The sequence below is a fragment of the Coregonus clupeaformis genome, chromosome 7, assembly GCF_020615455.1.
Source record: "Coregonus clupeaformis isolate EN_2021a chromosome 7, ASM2061545v1, whole genome shotgun sequence".
Taxonomy (NCBI): Eukaryota; Metazoa; Chordata; class Actinopteri; order Salmoniformes; family Salmonidae; genus Coregonus; species Coregonus clupeaformis.
In genome coordinates, this window is record NC_059198.1 from 12,838,815 (window position 1) to 12,857,055 (window position 18,241).

The 18,241-nt window shown below is 45.8% G+C and overlaps 1 protein-coding gene across 4 annotated transcripts in view; it reads left to right on the top strand.

Annotated features, from left to right (window-relative positions):
- Positions 1-18,241, top strand: part of LOC121569373 (rho GTPase-activating protein 21) — a 109,886-nt gene that overhangs the window by 71,338 nt on the left and 20,307 nt on the right. For 3 of the 4 annotated variants that reach the window (XM_041880269.2, XM_041880268.2, XM_041880266.2), the window contains 4 exons: positions 5,365-5,443; positions 6,009-6,063; positions 14,082-14,105; positions 15,993-18,021. In XM_041880269.2, coding sequence (XP_041736203.2) covers positions 5,365-5,443; positions 6,009-6,063; positions 14,082-14,105; positions 15,993-18,021 — 2,187 coding nt within the window. The remainder of the gene's footprint in view (positions 1-5,364; positions 5,444-6,008; positions 6,064-14,081; positions 14,106-15,992; positions 18,022-18,241) is intronic. The other variant, XM_041880267.2, reaches the window with a different exon arrangement.

The window sequence follows — 18,241 nt, forward strand, 5'->3', positions numbered from 1 at the left end:
TTCCACATGTAACCCAACCCCTCTGAATCCGAGAGGTGCGAGGGGCTGCCTTAATCGACATCCACGTCATTGGCGCCCGGGGAGCAGTTATTATTGGGGGTTAACTGCCTTGCTCAAGGACAGCAGATTTTTCCACCTTGCCGACCTTTCGGTTACTGGCCCAGTGCTCTTAACCGCTAGGCTACCCTCTGCCCCTGATTTGACCACACAATATAGATACATTTCCCTGACGCTTGTGGATTCTCAAGACTACATTCACTTCTATGTCAATTGCTTGTTGTCAAAACAAAGGTTTGTCATGTCATCTAATTTTAATTAAAACCAAATCAGAGAATGTGGTCACTATATACGCATGCAATGCCACTGTACTCTCAGCGCTGTTGGTTGGCTACATGGCAGGATCTGCTACGTGGCACAGGATGGGGTTGAATATTTCCCAGGTATTTTACAAATGTTCCATCCAAGAATAAATCACTTTTCTCCCTGGTAACCTGTTATTTACCGCCAAAACCGGAAGTGTCATTCTAAAGCATATAAATATATCTGGATTTGATTAGAGCTTTGATCGACATGAAAATTCAAGCCTGATGCTACCAGAGCCTGATGATACAGTAACAACATTTTATGATCCCAAGCCGTTATCCAATACATAGCCTGTGATATAGGCTATCGCACATTACGCACGACAGAAAAAGCCCATAGATGTCGCTGTGCTCTCTTGGGTAATAAATGAAACAAGCTCCAGTAGTCTAATCTTTTTGAGTGTGGACTGTATTACTGTACTGTATTGTATTATAATGTATTATATGGATTGGAAATACGGACCTCATTCAAACCATGAAGGTGGGAGAGAACATGCGATGCTGGTGCAGGACGTGGCCTACAAAGTTTAAATGATAGGCTAGTGAATTTGATTTAATTTTGAAATACACTGCTCAAAAAAATAAAGGGAACACTTAAACAACACAATGTAACTCCAAGTCAATCACACTTCTGTGAAATCAAACTGTCCACTTAGGAAGCAACACTGATTGACAATAAATTTCACATGCTGTTGTGCAAATCGAATAGACAACAGGTGGAAATTATAGGCAATTAGCAAGACACCCCCAATAAAGGACTGGTTTTGCAGGTGGTGACCACAGACCACTTCTCAGTTCCTATGCTTCCTGGCTGATGTTTTGGTCACTTTTGAATGCTGGCGGTGCTTTCACTCTAGTGGTAGCATGAGACGGTGTCTACAACCCACACAAGTGGCTCAGGTAGTGCAGCTTATCCAGGATGGCACATCAATGCGAGCTGTGGCAAGAAGGTTTGCTGTGTCTGTCAGCATAGTGTCCAGAGCATGGAGGCGCTACCAGGAACAGGCCAGTACATCAGGAGATGTGGAGGAGGCCGTAGGAGGGCAACAACCCAGCAGCAGGACTGCTACCTCCACCTTTGTGCAAGGAGGAGCAGGAGGAGCACTGCCAGAGCCCTGCAAAATGACCTCCAGCAGGCCACAAATGTGCATGTGTCTGCTCAAACGGTCAGAAACAGACTCCATGAGGGTGGTATGAGGGCCTGACGTCCACAGGTGGGGGTTGTGCTTACAGCCCAACACCGTGCAGGACGTTTGGCATTTGCCAGAGAACACCAAGATTGGCAAATTCGCCACTGGCGCCCTGTGCTCTTCACAGATGAAAGCAGGTTCACACTGAGCACGTGACAGAGTCTGGAGACGCCGTGGAGAACGTTCTGCTGCCTGCAACATCCTCCAGCATGACCGGTTTGGCGGTGGGTCAGTCATGGTGTGGGGTGGCTTTTCTTTGGGGGGCTGCACAGCCTTCCATGTGCTCGCCAGAGGTAGCCTGACTGCCATTAGGTACCGAGATGAGATCCTCAGACCCCTTGTGAGACCATATGCTGGTGCGGTTGGCCCTGGGTTCCTCCTAATGCGAGACAATGCTAGACCTCATGTGGCTGGAGTGTGTCAGCAGTTCCTGCAAGAGGAAGGCATTGATGCTATGGACTAGCCCGCCCGTTCCCCAGACCTGAATCCAATTGAGCACATCTGGGACATCATGTCTCGCTCCATCCACCAACGCCACGTTGCACCACAGACTGTCCAGGAGTTGGCGGATGCTTTAGTCCAGGTCTGGGAGGAGATCCCTCAGGAGACCATCCGCCACCTCATCAGGAGCATGCCCAGGCGTTGTAGGGAGGTCATACAGGCACGTGGAGGCCACACACACTACTGAGCCACATTTTGACTTGTTTTAAGGACATTACATCAAAGTTGGATCAGCCTGTAGTGTGGTTTTCCACTTTAATTTTGAGGGTGACTCCAAATCCAGACCTCCATGGGTTGATACATTTGATTTCCATTGATAATTTTTGTGTGATTTTGTTGTCAGCACATTCAACTATGTAAAGAAAAAATTATTGAATAAGATTATTTCATTCATTCAGATCTAGGATGTGTTATTTTAGTGTTCCCTTTATTTTTTTGAGCAGTGTATAATAGGGTCTATTTTGCATTTGTATAATTAGTAGGCTGACGCATATATACCTTTCATAATATTTCCCCTAATGTTGTGCAATGTGCGTATTAGCCTACCTCCTCTTCCTCTATTGTTTCTTCATTCCTTCCTCGCGTTCAACAGGTAAATGAAAAACGTTTTGTTGTCTTTATCTTCATCATTGTAATGACATGCTTGAATAATATAGGACTAGAATAAGATGCAGAAGGCTATTACTTCTTTTCACGAAGATTGACTGGTTATGTGTGTTTCACCAATCATAATGGGACCGATGTCATCCAAAAATGTGTATACTTTTGACTCATCTGTCCATAGAACATTCTTCCAAGAATCTTGATGATCATCCAGGTGCTTCCAGGTGCATTTTGGCAAACTTGAGTCAACTTTTTGGACGAGATGGGTCCCATTATGTCTGGCGAAAACCTAACACTGTATTCGACAGTAAGAACCTCATACCAACGGTCAAGCATGGTGGTGGTAGTTTGATGGTTAGGGGATGCTCAGGACCTGGACGACTTGCCTTAATAGAAGGAACCATGAATTCTGCTCTGTATCAGAGAATTATACAGGAGAATGTCAGGTCATCTGTCTGTGAGCTGAAGCTGAAGCGCAGCTGGGTCGTGCAGCAAGACAATGATCCAAAACACACAATCAAGTCTACATGAACATGTTTAAAAAGGCACAGTGGTGACGTTTTGGAATGGCCTAGTCAAAGTCCAGACCTAATCCCAATTGAGATGTTGTGGAAGGACTTGAAACAAGCAGTTCATGCTTGAAAACCCACAAATGTCGCTGAGTTATAGCAGTTCTGCATGCAAGAGTGGGCCAAAGTTCCTCCACAGCGATGTGAGAGACTGATCAACAACTACAGGAATCATTTGGTTGCATTCATTGCAGCTAAAGGTGGCACAACCAGTTATTGAGTGTAAGGGGGCAATTACTTTTTCACACAGGGGAATTAGGTGTTGCATAACTTTAATTAAATAACAAAAAGATATATATACTTATTTTATTTATTTGCAAACTCTGATGTTGGGCGATTAGGCCTGGCTCGCAGTCGGCGTTCCAATTCATCCCAAAGGTGTTCGATGGGGTTGAGGTCAGGGCTCTGTGCAGGCCAGTCAAGTTCTTCCACACCAATCTCGACAAACCATTTCTGTATGGACCTCCCATTGTGCACAGGGGCATGCTGAAACAGGAAAGGACCTTCCCCAAACTGTTGCCACAAAGTTGGAAGCACAGAGTCTTCTAGAATGTCATTGTATGCTGTAACGTTAAGATTTCCCTTAACTGGAACCTAGCCCGAACGATGAAAAACAGCCCCAGACCTTTATTCCTCCTCCACCAAACTTTACAGTTGGCACTATGCATTTGGGCAGGTAGCGTTCTCCTGGCATCCGCCAAACCCAGATTCGTCCGTCGGACTGCCAGATGGTGAAGCGTGATTTATCACTCCAGAGAACGAGTCCAGTCCAATGGCGGCGAGCTTTACACACTCCAGCCGATGCTTGGCATTGCACATAGTGATCTTAGGCTTGTGTGCGGCTGCTCGGCCATGAAACCCATTTCATTAAGCTCCCGACTAACAGTTATTGTGCTGAAGTTGCTTCCAAAGGCAGTTTGAAACTCGGTAGTGAGTGTTGCAACCGTGTGCTACGCGCTTCAGCACTTGGCAGTCCCGTTCTGTGAGTTTGTGTGGCCTACCACTTCGCAGCTGAGCCGTTGTTGTTCCTAGACATTTCCACTTCACAATAACAGCACTTACAGGTGACCGGGGCAGCTCTAGCGGGGCAGAAATGTGATGAACTGACTTGTTGGAAAGGTGGCATCCTATGACGGTACCACGTTGAAAGTCACTGAGCTCTTCAGTATGGTCCATTCTACTGCCAGTGTTTGTCTGTGGAGATTGCATGGTTGTGTGCTCTATTTTATACACCTGTCAGCAACGGGTGTGGCTGAAATAGCCGAATCCAGTAATTTGAAGGGGTGTCCACATACTTTTGTGTAGTGTACACTCATTGTGAACTGCCCTCCATACTGAGATGCGCTGTCCGTCCCCACCCTGAGCATTGATGATTGATCATGCAGATAGCAGAGGATAGGCCATGGCCTGTAGAGATGCCAGATTTAGACATCGCATGTAATTTAACAGTTCTATTTCACGTCATGCTGTTCATAGGAATTATTTATTATAATTTACTGGTTTCTCACAGTTATTTATACTGGGAAAAGGGAGTGGGTTTGGGCGGTTAATCTAGGTACCCCGGTTCCCACTATTCAACCCTGGACAGACGGAGCCTAGCGTTCTCTTTTTTTCACTGAATAACTCCTTTCCTGGGAAAGGGGAATGTACTGGTTTTCCCACAATTATCTCCACTTTGTCCATAACTCCCTCTAACCAGCTTCCTGTAGATCTCCTCTTCAGAAAACTTGAATGAAAAAGCCTGAGTCCTCAATGGCACCCTATTCCCTATAAAGTGCACTACTTTTGACCAGAACCCTATGGGGGTGTGCTATATAGAGTATAGGGTGCCATTTGATTTGGGACGTAGCCAAAGAGCCCAACGTACAGTAGGGTTGACTGTAGTAAACACATTTATGCAGTGTCGCTATTCCCCTTTGATCCCAACAGTCTTATCTGTCTGAGGGGAAATGCTATGGTACTGGGAGCTACATCCTTACCCAAGATGAGGGAACATGGGGCACACTGAGCAACACATTTTTAAATTGTCATGTGGCATTGCAACCATGCACTGTCAATGATTGTGTTTTTCTTTCATATGCTACATATCCATTGGAGACATATTCAATGTGTTTTAAATGTGAATTCTCTTCCCTTCAGGGGACCGGATTGTAAAGGTGAACAGAGAAAGTATCATTGGAAAGACGTACTCCCAAGTGATCGCCTTGATACAGAACAGGTAAGGGACTGCCTGCTTCTCTTATACATCTCACTCTCATGGAGTTTTACATGAAGAAGGGGGGTTATTTTTAAACAATGCTAATAGTTTGCAGGAAACCTTACCAGGAAGTGCCTTATTAAAGTATTTAAGGCTGTGCACATTTCGAAAACCTTGTCTCGTTTTGGTGCTATCGATAGTAGATTAAGTGAAAATTAACGGCCTTTGTTATTCCAATCATTCAAACAAAATATTTCAAATGAAACGTAAACCATTTCCTTCTCTGGAAATTCAAAGGGAGCTATGTGGTGTCACTAAAATAAGATTTTTCCAGCCACTTCAGCATTCCTTGGAAATTGGCAAGCAGACATTGTTGAGCAATCCATGTGCCCATGGCGTATATAACTCTATTCCCAATGTTACTGAACAGTTACCCTCCTAATCATGAACATAACTTAACGCGAACCTTAAAGCCAAGCCTAAACTATACAAAAAAAGGTTTAGTTTTTACATTAACTATGTTGATTGTGCACACTACTGCTCCAACTCATAAGTGGAATCTCTACTACTTTTGTCCTTCTCACAGCGACACCTCGTTGGAACTATGTGTGATGCCAAAAGATGAGGACATTTTGCAGTTGGTAAGTACAATTAATTTAAGACCGTCCTCCTAACTTTGTGCTTGAATATCTTCCTTGATTATTGTTGACTAGAGAACTGAACGCCCGTGTGAAGGTTTAGGGTAATCTTTATTTGATCTTTGTATGTGCATAAAGTGGGATGGGTAGTTACTTTTTACTCTTTCTCACAAGGTAGTTGTTTTTTACTCTTTCCCATATCCTAGTGCTAGACAATGAACAGAGTAGGGATTGTTAACCAGTTAAATGTAATCAAAAATGTAATCCACATAATCCCCAAAAGTAATCATTTATCATGAGAGGGCCATAAACAATAATTAGTAATACTGCATACTCCAAGAAAAGTTCAAATCTCACCTTTCTGGTAAAAATAGTTATAAATTGCTAAGGTGTAGTCACCTGTGAGGACACAAGCTCAAGTACACAGTACAAATATGTTGTATGACGTATTTCATATTCAACAAAACTATATGAATAAGGCTTGAAATGACTTACAGTGAGGGAAAAAAGTATTTGATCCCCTGCTGATTTTGTAAGTTTGCCCACTGACAAAAGAAATGATCAGTCTAATTTTAATGGTAGGTTTATTTGAACAGTGAGAGACAGAATAACAACAAAAAAATCCAGAAAAACGCATGTCAAAAATGTTATAAATTGATTTGCATTTTAATGAGGGAAATAAGTATTTGACCCCCCTCTCAATCAGAAAGATTTCTGGCTCCCAGGTGTCTTTTATACAGGTAACAAACTGAGATTAGGAGCACACTCTTAAAGGGAGTGCTCCTAATCTCAGCTTGTTACCTGTATAAAAGACACCTGTCCACAGAAGCAATCAATCAATCAGATTCCAAACTCTCCACCATGGCCAAGACCAAAGAGCTCTCCAAGGATGTCAGGGACAAGATTGTAGACCTACTCAAGGCTGGAATGGGCTACAAGACCATCGCCAAGCAGCTTGGTGAGAAGGTGACAACAGTTGGTGTGATTATTCGCAAATGGAAGAAACACAAAATAACTGTCAATCTCCCTCGGCCTGGGGCTCCATGCAAGATCTCACCTCGTGGAGTTGCAATGATCATGAGAACGGTGAGGAATCAGCCCAGAACTACACGGGAGGATCTTGTCAATGATCTCAAGGCAGCTGGGACCATAGTCACCATGAAAACAATTGGTAACACACTACGCCGTGAAGGACTGAAATCCTGCAGCGCCCGCAAGGTCCCCCTGCTCAAGAAAGCACATATACAGGCCCATCTGAAGTTTGCCAATGAACATCTGAATGATTCAGAGGAGAACTGGGTGAAAGTGTTGTGGTCAGATGAGACCAAAATGGAACTCTTTGGCATCAACTCAACTTGCTGTGTTTGGAGGAGGAGGAATGCTGCCTATGACCCCAAGAACACCATCCCCACCTTCAAACATGGAGGTGGAAACATTATGCTTTGGGGGAGTTTTTCTGCTAAGGGGACAGGACAACTTCACCGCATCAAAGGGACGATGGACCATCAAATCTTGGGTGAGATCCTCCTTCCCTCAGCCAGGGCATTGAAAATGGGTCGTGGATGGGTATTCCAGCATGACAATGACCCAAAACACACGGCCAAAGGCAACAAAGGAGTGGCTCAAGAAGAAGCACATGAAGGTCCTGGAGTGGCCTAGCCAGTCTCCAGACCTTAATCCCATAGAAAATCTGTGGAGGGAGCTGAAGGTTCGAGTTGCCAAACGTCAGCCTCAACCTTAATGACTTGGAGAAGATCTGCAAAGAGGAGTGGGACAAAATCCCTCCTGAGATGTGTGCAAACCTGGTGGCCAACTACTTGAAACGTCTGACCTCTGTGATTGCCAACAAGGGTTTTGCCACCAAGTACTAAGTCATGTTTTGCAGAGGGGTCAAATACTTACTTCCCTCATTAAAATGCAAATCAATTTATAACATTTTTGACATGCGTTTTTCTGGATTTCTTTGTTGTTATTTTGTCTCTCACTGTTCAAATAAACCTACCATTAAAATTATAGACTGATCATGTCTTTGTCAGTGGGCAAACATACAAAATCAGCAGGGGATCAAATACTTTTTTCCCTCACTGTATATGCTTTCTAAATATAGTATAATCAAATTATAAAACAACTAACTATAAGATTTCACCTTCCTTATAACTGTAAAATACATATTTGTATGTTTAGTGTTAGAGAAAATGTGCATATTTTTTTTTAAAGGTCTCTCGATCAAAACGTCTGCCTCCATCGCTGTGATCATCTCACAGAGCTCTAGCTTGGCTTCCTGAACTCGTTAGGAACTCACCTTTAATCTCATATTAATGTTTTTTGTTTTAATGTTTTGTTTTTATTTTTGATTAATGGCTACAGTTGAAGTCGGAAGTTTACATACACCTTAGCCAAATACATTTAAACTCAGTTTTTCACAATTCCTGACATTTAATCCTAGTAAGAATTCCCTGTCTTAGTTCAGTTAGGATCACCACTTTATTTTAAGAATGTGAAATGTCAGAATGATAGTAGAGAGAGATTTATTTCAGCTTTTATTTATTTCATCACATTCCCAGTGGGTCAGAAGTTTACATACACTCAATTAGTATTTGGTAGCATTGCCTTTAAATTGTTTAACTTGGGTCAAACGTTTCGGGTAGCCTTCCACAAGCTTCCCACAATAAGTTGGGTGAATCTTGGCCCATTCCTTCTGACAGAGCTGGTGTAAATGAGTCAGGTTTGTAGGCCTCCTTGCTCGCACACGCTTTTTCAGTTCTGCCCACACATTTTCTATAGGATTGAGTTCAGTGATTTGTGATGGCCACTCCAATACCTTGACTTTGTTGTCCTTAAGTCATTTTGCCACAACTTTGGAAATATGCTTGGGGTTGTTGTGCATTTGGAAGACCCATTTGCGACCAAGCTTTAACTTCCTGACTGATGTCTTGAGATGTTGCTTCAATATATCCACATCATTTTCCTTCCTCATGATGCCATCTATTTTGTGAAGTGCACCAGTCCCTCCTGCAGCGAAGCACCCCCACAGCATGATGCTGCCACCCCCATGCTTCACGGTTGGGATGGTGTTCTTCGGCTTGCAAGGCACCCCCTTTTTCCTCCAAACATAACGATGGTCATTATGGCCAAACAGTTCTATTTTTGTTTCATCAGACCAGAGGACATTTCTCCAAAAAGTACAATCTTTGTCCCCATGTGCAGTTGCAAACCGTAGTCTGGCTTTTTTATGGCGGTTTTGGAGCATTGGCTTCTTCCTTGCTGAGCGGCCTTTCAGGTTATGTCGATATAGGACTCGTTTTACTGTGGATATACAGTGGGGGAAAAAAGTATTTAGTCAGCCACCAATTGTGCAAGTTCTCCCACTTAAAAAGATGAGAGAGGCCTGTAATTTTCATCATAGGTACACGTCAACTATGACAGACAAAATGAGAAAAAAAATTCCAGAAGATCACATTGTAGGATTTTTAATGAATTGATTTGCAAATTATGGTGGAAAATAAGTATTTGGTCACCTACAAACAAGCAAGATTTCTGGCTCTCACAGACCTGTAACTTCTTCTTTAAGAGGCTCCTCTGTCCTCCAGTCGTTACCTGTATTAATGGCACCTGTTTGAACTTGTTATCAGTATAAAAGACACCTGTCCACAACCTCAAACAGTCACACTCCAAACTCCACTATGGCCAAGACCAAAGAGCTGTCAAAGGACACCAGGAACAAAATTGTAGACCTGCACCAGGCTGGGAAGACAGAATCTGCAATAGGTAAGCAGCTTGGTTTGAAGAAATCAACTGTGGGAGCAAATATTAGGAAATGGAAGACATACAAGACCACTGATAATCTCCCTCGATCTGGGGCTCCACGCAAGATCTCACCCCCGTGGGGTCAAAATGATCACAAGAACGGTGATCAAAATCCCAGAACCACACGGGGGGACCTAGTGAATGACCTGCAGAGAGCTGGGACCAAAGTAACAAAGCCTACCATCAGTAACACACTACGCCGCCAGGGACTCAAATCCTGCAATGCCAGACGTGTCCCCCTGCTTAAGCCAGTACATGTCCAGGCCCGTCTGAAGTTTGCTAGAGTACATCCAGAAGAGGATTGGGAGAATGTCATATGGTCAGATGAAACCAAAATATAACTTTTTGGTAAAAACTCAACTCGTCGTGTTTGGAGGACATAGAATGCTGAGTTGCATCCAAAGAACACCATACCTACTGTGAAGCATGGGGGTGGAAACATCATGCTTTGGGGCTGTTTTTCTGCAAAGGGACCAGGACGACTGATCCGTGTAAAGGAAAGAATGAATGGGGCCATGTATCGTGAGATTTTGAGTGAAAACCTCCTTCCATCAGCAAGGGCATTGAAGATGAAACGTGGCTGGGTCTTTCAGCATGACAATGATCCCAAACACACCGCCCGGGCAACGAAGGAGTGGCTTCGTAAGAAGCATTTCAAGGTCCTGGAGTGGCCTAGCCAGTCTCCAGATCTCAACCCCATAGAAAATCTTTGGAGGGAGTTGAAAGTCCGTGTTGCCCAGCGACAGCCCCAAAACATCACTGCTCTAGAGGAGATCTGCATGGAGGAATGGGCCAAAATACCAGCAACAGTGTGTGAAAACCTTGTGAAGACTTACAGAAAACGTTTGACCTGTGTCATTGCCAACAAAGGGTATATAACAAAGTATTGAGAAACTTTTGTTATTGACCAAATACTTATTTTCCACCATAATATGCAAATAAATTCATAAAAAATCCTACAATGTGATTTTCTGGATTTTTTTTCCTGATTTTGTCTGTCATATTTGACGTGTACCTATGATGAAAATTACAGGCCTCTCTCATCTTTTTAAGTGGGAGAACTTGCACAATTGGTGGCTGACTAAATACTTTTTTCCCCCACTGTATATACCTTTGTTGCTGTTTCCTCCAGCATCTTCACAAGGTCCTTTGCTGTTGTTCTGTGATTGATTTGCACTTTTCGCACCAAAGTACGTTCATCTCTAGGAGACCGAATGCGTCTCCTTCCTGAGCGGTATGACGGCTGCGTGGTCCCATGGTGTTTATACTTGCTTACTATTGTTTGTACAGATGAACGTGGTACCTTCAGGCGTTTGGAAATTGCTCCCAAGGATGAACCAGACTTGTGGAGGTCTACAATGTTTTTTCTGAGGTCTTGGCTGATTTCTTTGGATTTTTCCCATGATGTCAAGCAAAGAGGCACTGAGTTTGAATGTAGGCCTTGAAATACATCCACAGGTGCACCTCCAATTGAATCAATTGATGTCAATTAGCCTATCAGAAGCTTCTAAAGACATGACATCATTTTCTGGAATTTTCCAAGCTGTTTAAAGGCACAGTCAACTTAGTGTATGTAAACTTCTGACCCACTGGAATTGTGATACAGGGAATTATAAGTGAAATAATCTGTCTGTAAACAATTGTTGGAAAAATGACTTGTGTCATGCACAAAGTAGATGTCCTAACCAACTTTCCAAAACTGTAGTTTGTTAACAAGAAATGTGTGGAGTGGTTGAAAAACTACTTTTAATGACTCCAACCTAAGTGTATGTAAGCTTCCGACTTCAACTGTATAAATCAATCTCTGAATGTGCTACAGTGATGTATGATGTAAGGATTGCAGGCTTGTGCATGTCAGTGGCTGTGACGTAGGGTTCAGCCAGAAGTTGATGGCCAGTCGGAAGGGAAATTAAATGATCGAAGGGACATCCCAGCTTCAAGTGGTTTCAGATTTCACATTCTACGTCACACAGGCTCAGAAAACATACTACTGTGTCCGTGGGGACCAGGGCTATCGCCCGATCTACAGTGTCCACATATCGATTTATAAGCAAAAATGACGGTCGGAACCGGTACCAGAACCATGCAGCTCCCCTAAACAGGGGACTTTAGATCTAAGAGGAATGTAGCATCACATAATATCCACTCTCATAATACTACTGTCCCCCTTAGGTTAAAGGCACTCAGCATTTCCTCCCCACAAATAGACACAATGCACTGGGCTCTCTGTGCAGGGCTTAGCATCCAGCAGACTCCCTGCCATGAACAGAGGGAAGAGTAGCCACCATTTTAGGCTGGATTTCTGTATAAGCACTTTGTGACATCTGCTGATGGAAAAAGGGCTTTATAAATACATTTGATTGATTGATTTGATAATTCACTCAGCATTGTTTTGAACATTAAGGTTTTCATGCACTGTCCCTTAGGTTAGCTAAAACTCCAGTCCATTTCTCATGGATTACCGACCAGCGGTTGACTGTTGACAGCAGGTGAAGAGTATTGGCTGTGGGCTTGAAAGTGTGTTAGGAAGAGGACTGAGTAGTATTGGCCGAGATGGAAAGAAACACAGAGTAAAAGTGAAGGATGAGCCCAGTAGCATGGAAAGAAAGAGAGAGTGATGAGAAAGAGAACAGAGCGCTTTAAGGACCAGAGGACGAGAGCCTCTGTGGTGCCACGGGGTGCCAGCCTGCCAGGGCCCCTCGCTTCACCTACCCATATTCCTGCCCGGCTCAGTGATCTGCACAGCAAACCAACGCCACCCGTCAGGGTCCAGAGCCCAGCAGTCGATAACGCTATGCCAGACCACACCAGCCCACAACCCCAGTCACATCCTGTTATTCACTTCCACATGTTCTCTCATCTGGAGTAAGGAACTGAACCGACTCCAGCCCCTAGTGTCATGCTAAATTCCACACATAGCTAGATGGATAGGCCATAGCTTGCCAAAGCCACACAAACATATTTTGCCATTTAGGAATGTGTCGGAGCACTGTTGAAGCCTGAGGGCATTCTTTGTAAATTAGGCAGTACACAGCAATAAGTGTTAGCAATTGAAACAAAATTCACCTAACAATCCCAGCAAAATCTGCCCACAAATATTTTTGCTCAACAAATTACACATTTAAGACACCATGAGATTTACTACCAGTTTGTAGTTTTTGAGGGAAGTACAAATTATACACAGCCCATTAAACTGGTGCAAATCGCTCATAAATCTGGTCCCAAATTATTTCTCTAAAATGGAGAGTATATGTAATTCATTCAGAATTGAAGATAAAGACGTATCCTGTAAATGTAAAGAATCCATTTTGGACTGATACTCTGTCACTGCTCTCCATATCTATAGTTAGAGGAGCAGTGCCAATGAGCTCCTCATCCCACTCAACATAGTCAGTGTCACACATCAGTGTGCATTTTCTGTAGCAGTGATGCGTGAAGGAAATGGAAAGGATTCAATGTAAGTGTAGGCAAAGAGGCTATGTGGAACGTGGGTCTGCTGTGTGTGTGTCCACTTAGAGTGCCTACTTCTGAATCAGTACATAGCAGGGGCGTGTGCACACAATCAGCAGCTGCAGTCAGCTGACTGCCCTCAGCTTCACGTTCATATTGCTTCGCTGCAGAAGGCGGGCTGACAAAGGGTAAGAGAGGGTGAGGGGGAGAGAGAGTTGGAGGGTGGGATGAGGCAAAGGAAGAGTACTCTACCGCCAGAACTGAATGTATAAGCAAGTAGCTGCTCTCGTCATATGAATGGCTACAGAGAGCGAGGAGAGTATAGGGAGATGCTGAGTGGGTAAGAAAGGGATACCGAGGCAGCTAGTGAACAGCAGCAGCGGTAGTCGGTCAGTAGTCACAAGCTCAGGGTAATCTATCAGGCAGTGTTGTCCACCGGGGTGAGAGGAGGTCATTATGGGGACGACGGTCAGAGGCAGCCTGGTTTCTAGGTCCCCAGGTGGAAGAGGTACAAGCAGGTGGCAGCGCAAACATGACTGTGACTTTCCTCCTATCTGTTCCTGCTCCTGTCTTCTTTTTTCGCTGCACTTCTCTTGCCCTCTGCCTTTGTGGTGCATCCCTACAGCATTCACACAGCGACCGTAGCCATGACCAATCCAGCCTCAACAGTTCCAGCCTCTTTTTCTCTATTGCACATCTTTACTCCTCTTTCTCCCCTCTCCTTCTTCTCTTCTCCTGCCTGCCTCTTACCTGTCGGCTGGCAGTTTTCCAGGGATATCACTGCTCTGGTAAGAAGGGAAACTTACTAACTCCTTTGTCATTTCTTCCTGTGTGAATGTGGCTTCAGACCTTTTTTAAAGCTGGTATCAACAGTGTAATGTTTTTGTACCTTCCCTTAGCTAGAATCGTGTCATCTCTACTGGATTTTGTATTGTCTCCTTAGCACCTTGTGCCTTTAATTGTTATAATGTATTTGTGTGTTTTAGAGCAGGGGTTCTCAAAGTGGGGTCCGAGGTACTGCAGGGGGTCCGCGGCCAGATCTCAAAATATAAAAACAATATTTAATTTGTATTAATGAATATTACTAACAACAGATTAAACACATTTTGGCCAAGGGATCCGTGGAATAAGTTTAGAGGGTGTAATACAATGTAATATTATTAATCTACAATTTATGTTCTTAACCCTGGCAACATGGGCCTGGGAGGCTCACAGGGATATTGCTATCCACAGTACTCCACCAATTATAATTTTTTCAACTCAATACTTTTTGTATTCCCCCCTGTTTTTAGAGAGAGAACTGCAAAGTTCTCTCTCTGCCTCATGGAAAAATATTTTGAATTGCAGGATATTAGCTTTAAAGCTGCAAATACAACAAAAAATAATCTTCCACATGACAAAATCTGTAGAATTGCTGCCAATTAGCTTAAACTGCAACATTTGTTGCCAGGGCCCGAGACTTGGTTCATCCGGCCATGCACTGCCTAAGTAATAGTACAATTATTTCACTCGAGTTGTGTTCTGATTATGAGGGGGTCCCTGATTAACTTTCTATTACGAAAGGGGTCCCCGGACCCAAAGAGTTTGTGAACCCCTGTTTTAGAGCATGCTAAATATTGACAGGAAAGGTATTGTAGTTTCCCCATTCAAATATCTGTGTCTCCCGCTCTCTGCTCACATTAGGGAAAGAAGCTTTTAAGTTAGTAGTAATATAATAATATAATATGTGCCATTTTTTGCAGAAGCTTTTGTCCAAAGCAACTTAGTCATGCGTGCATACATTTTAAGTATGGGTGGTCCCGGGAATCGAACCCACTATCCTGGCATAGCAAGTGCCAATGCGCCATGATCTACCTACTGAGCTACAGAGGACCAGTACATTTGTTTTTACAACATCACTTGACTTATGCAAATCTAGAGTTAGGGGCGGGGCAGCAGGCATGCTGGAGTCACTGTACAAACGTAACCCGACACCACAGATAGAGCGCTCATCGATTTAAAGTCCAACTCTTGCTTTCCCTTCAGTGAGTTCTCGCACTGCAAGGATGGGGAGATATACATCAAATACCTGACTCAATACACATCTCTGAACTGAAGACATTTTAATTTAGTAGATTGAAATCCAGCTCTTACCAGGCTTTATTCTGGGCCCTGGCATTTTTCCTCTCACTCTCCCCTTTTTTACTCTCTCCTGGATTCATCTGTTGCTTTTTCCAGCGCTTTCCGTTGGAAGAGGTCATCTGACCCAAACTCACACTCCCAGTGTCGCTTCAGGATTCAGGCTCCGCCGGGGTGGGGAAGGGCTGGTTGTTGACTTTGACTAAGAGAGCAATACTGTGTCATCTTTTAGTGAAATGTCTTTGTTGACAGTTTTTATAACATGTACAAACGTGTGTTCAATTGTTCGTCTGTCATTTACTGTGTACTGAAATTCATCGTCCTTGCAAAATAATTTTGAGGAGTATATGGGTCATCTTTTTCTTTATCATTCATCATATGCTTTTTTCTGGTAATTGTGCTGTAGCGTAGCTGTTTCTTTATGGGCATGGCGGAAAACTTAAGCAGTACCCAGAAGATCGCTTCAGTTTGGCGCAATGGCACACTACAGAGGTTTTATGTGACCTATTTTTGTCCAATGCAGTTGAAGAGACATAATGTCCCATAATCTCTTGCAGGCCTATTCCCAAGATGCATACCTCAAAGGAAACGAAGCATACAGCGGAAACGCCCTGCACATCCCGGAGCCTCCTCCCATATGCTACCCGAGGATAGAGCCTAAAGCCCCAGGGATGGCCCAGGCCCTGGACCCATCCCCCTCCACAGAGGCCTCCCGGAGCGGCAGGCCGGCCCAGGCAGGGACAGGGAGACAGGGCACCTCCACGCCAGGCCACACAGACATGGGCTACCGGTTGGAGATCCCTGTCCCCCCTTCTCCTCCACCCCCGCAGGTCCCTAAAACCCAGACGGTGGTTTGTGTGTGCAACGAGAGTGTGAGGACATTGGTGGTGCCGCCTGACCCAGTAGCAGATCGGGGACCCCGTTGTGTGGCTCGGGCTGGCCCCAGCCACAGGACTGACGAGAACCGGTTCGGAAGTCCCCTGGGCCTCTCAACCAAACCTAGAATCCTCGTGACCCCTGGCCCCCCTGGAGGGTCACAGCTACAATATACCCCCATCCCCACCTGGCCCACAGAGTCCTCAGTCTTCTCCCCTTCTGGCTCTAGGCCTTCCCCAATCTACCCTGACACACACCACCTCACCCCCTCCCCTCGAACCACGGCCGGCGACACCTTACCCTCCCCCACCACGCCCAACCACTACACCCCCTCACCCTCCTCCCCTGCCACTTCCACCTCCCCTCACCAGAACATCGACTGGCGCAACTACACCACCTACAAGGACTACATCGACGCCAAGCGGCTGCACACCTATGGCTGCCGCACCATCCAGGAGCGTCTGGACAGCCTGCGGGCGGCGGCCAACCCCAACGCCGCTTACGCACTGCAGCCTGGCCCTCCCAGTGCCAGCGCCAGCGCCTCCTCCCAACGAGGCCTGGGGGGGTCCCAGATTAGACGCAGGAGCACGTCCCACGACCGGGGATCCTACCAGGGGGCCACTGTGGCTCCACTGCGCAGTGCCTCCCAGGAGAGGCTAGGCGGGGGAGGGCCCGAGAGGACAGCCATGCCCAGGGACTGGCCCCGAAGTGCCTCCCAGGATGCCCTACCCTCCTCAGCCCTCATGGGAGTGGCCAAGCCCCGGGCACGCTCCTGCGACTACCTGGGCCGGCAAGGCGACCCAGCGGCGGTGGTATCTACAGAGAGGGGAGTGGGAGGGTACAGCAGGGCAGAGCTGGAGGACAGGCTGCTACTGTACAGGGGCGAGGAGGCCAGATCCAGCAGACACGGGGCAGCGCTGAAACAACTACCCCAACATCACAGTACCAGCCTTACAGGCATGCCCATCATTGCCCCTATGTTCACTAAAGGTACGACGGAGCCGTTGCTCCCCTCTAGGACAGACAGCCTTGCACAGACAGCCCTCAGTAGGCCCTCGCGGTTGCCTGTTAAAAACTCCACCTCGGACCCATCGCCTCTCTCCTTACCTTCCACCCAGGGCCCCAGTAACAGTGCTATGGACCTGCTCAAAGACCAAAGAGCCGTGATGGTGGGTAACCACCTGGGCTACTCCTCCTCACCCCTGCAGCAACTACAGCTCCGGGGGCGGGCCGACAGCCTGAGGGAGGAGAGCGGGAGGGAGGTGGGGCTGGGTGCCAGGTCCTCGTCCTGCTCCGGCCCCTCCAAAGTCCCCGTTCAGAGACAGCAGGCCATCTCCTCCTCCTCTACCTCCACTTCCTCCTCCACTGTTAACGGTACTGTGACCCTCAGGTCAAAGGTCCCCGCCCTGGTGCAGACTAACGGGAGACCGGTGGAGGGCGTAGAGGGGCCGGACGCCACAGTGGTGGTCCTGAGAAGGGATAAAAACTCGGGACCCCAGCCTATCCGCCACCCCTCCTACATCCTGGCTGTAAACGACACCGACGTGGAGTCTCCAACGGAGGTGGGGACTCTAGCAGCCAAGAGGGGATCGGGGTGCTGGCTATCCAACGACGTCCAGCGAGAGGTGACCATGAGAAGGCTGGGAGAGCAGCACAAGGCCTCGTGCACCAGCAACCTGGACGACTCGCTCGACTCCATCCCCTTCATCGGTAAGAAACACGTTTCTGTTCTCACTCTCTCATCTCCTTTGTTACCATAGCAACTCCTTACAGAGATGGAAAATCCTGGGAAGGGGTGTGTGTGTGTCAAGCATCAACTTTAATTAGGTAACACATTTATAACACACTGTAACCCTTAGTATCAGGAGTTCCTGTTGCTCCAGTTTCGGCTTGCTTGAGGAGTGTGAGAGAGAATGTGTTTTGTGTGGGC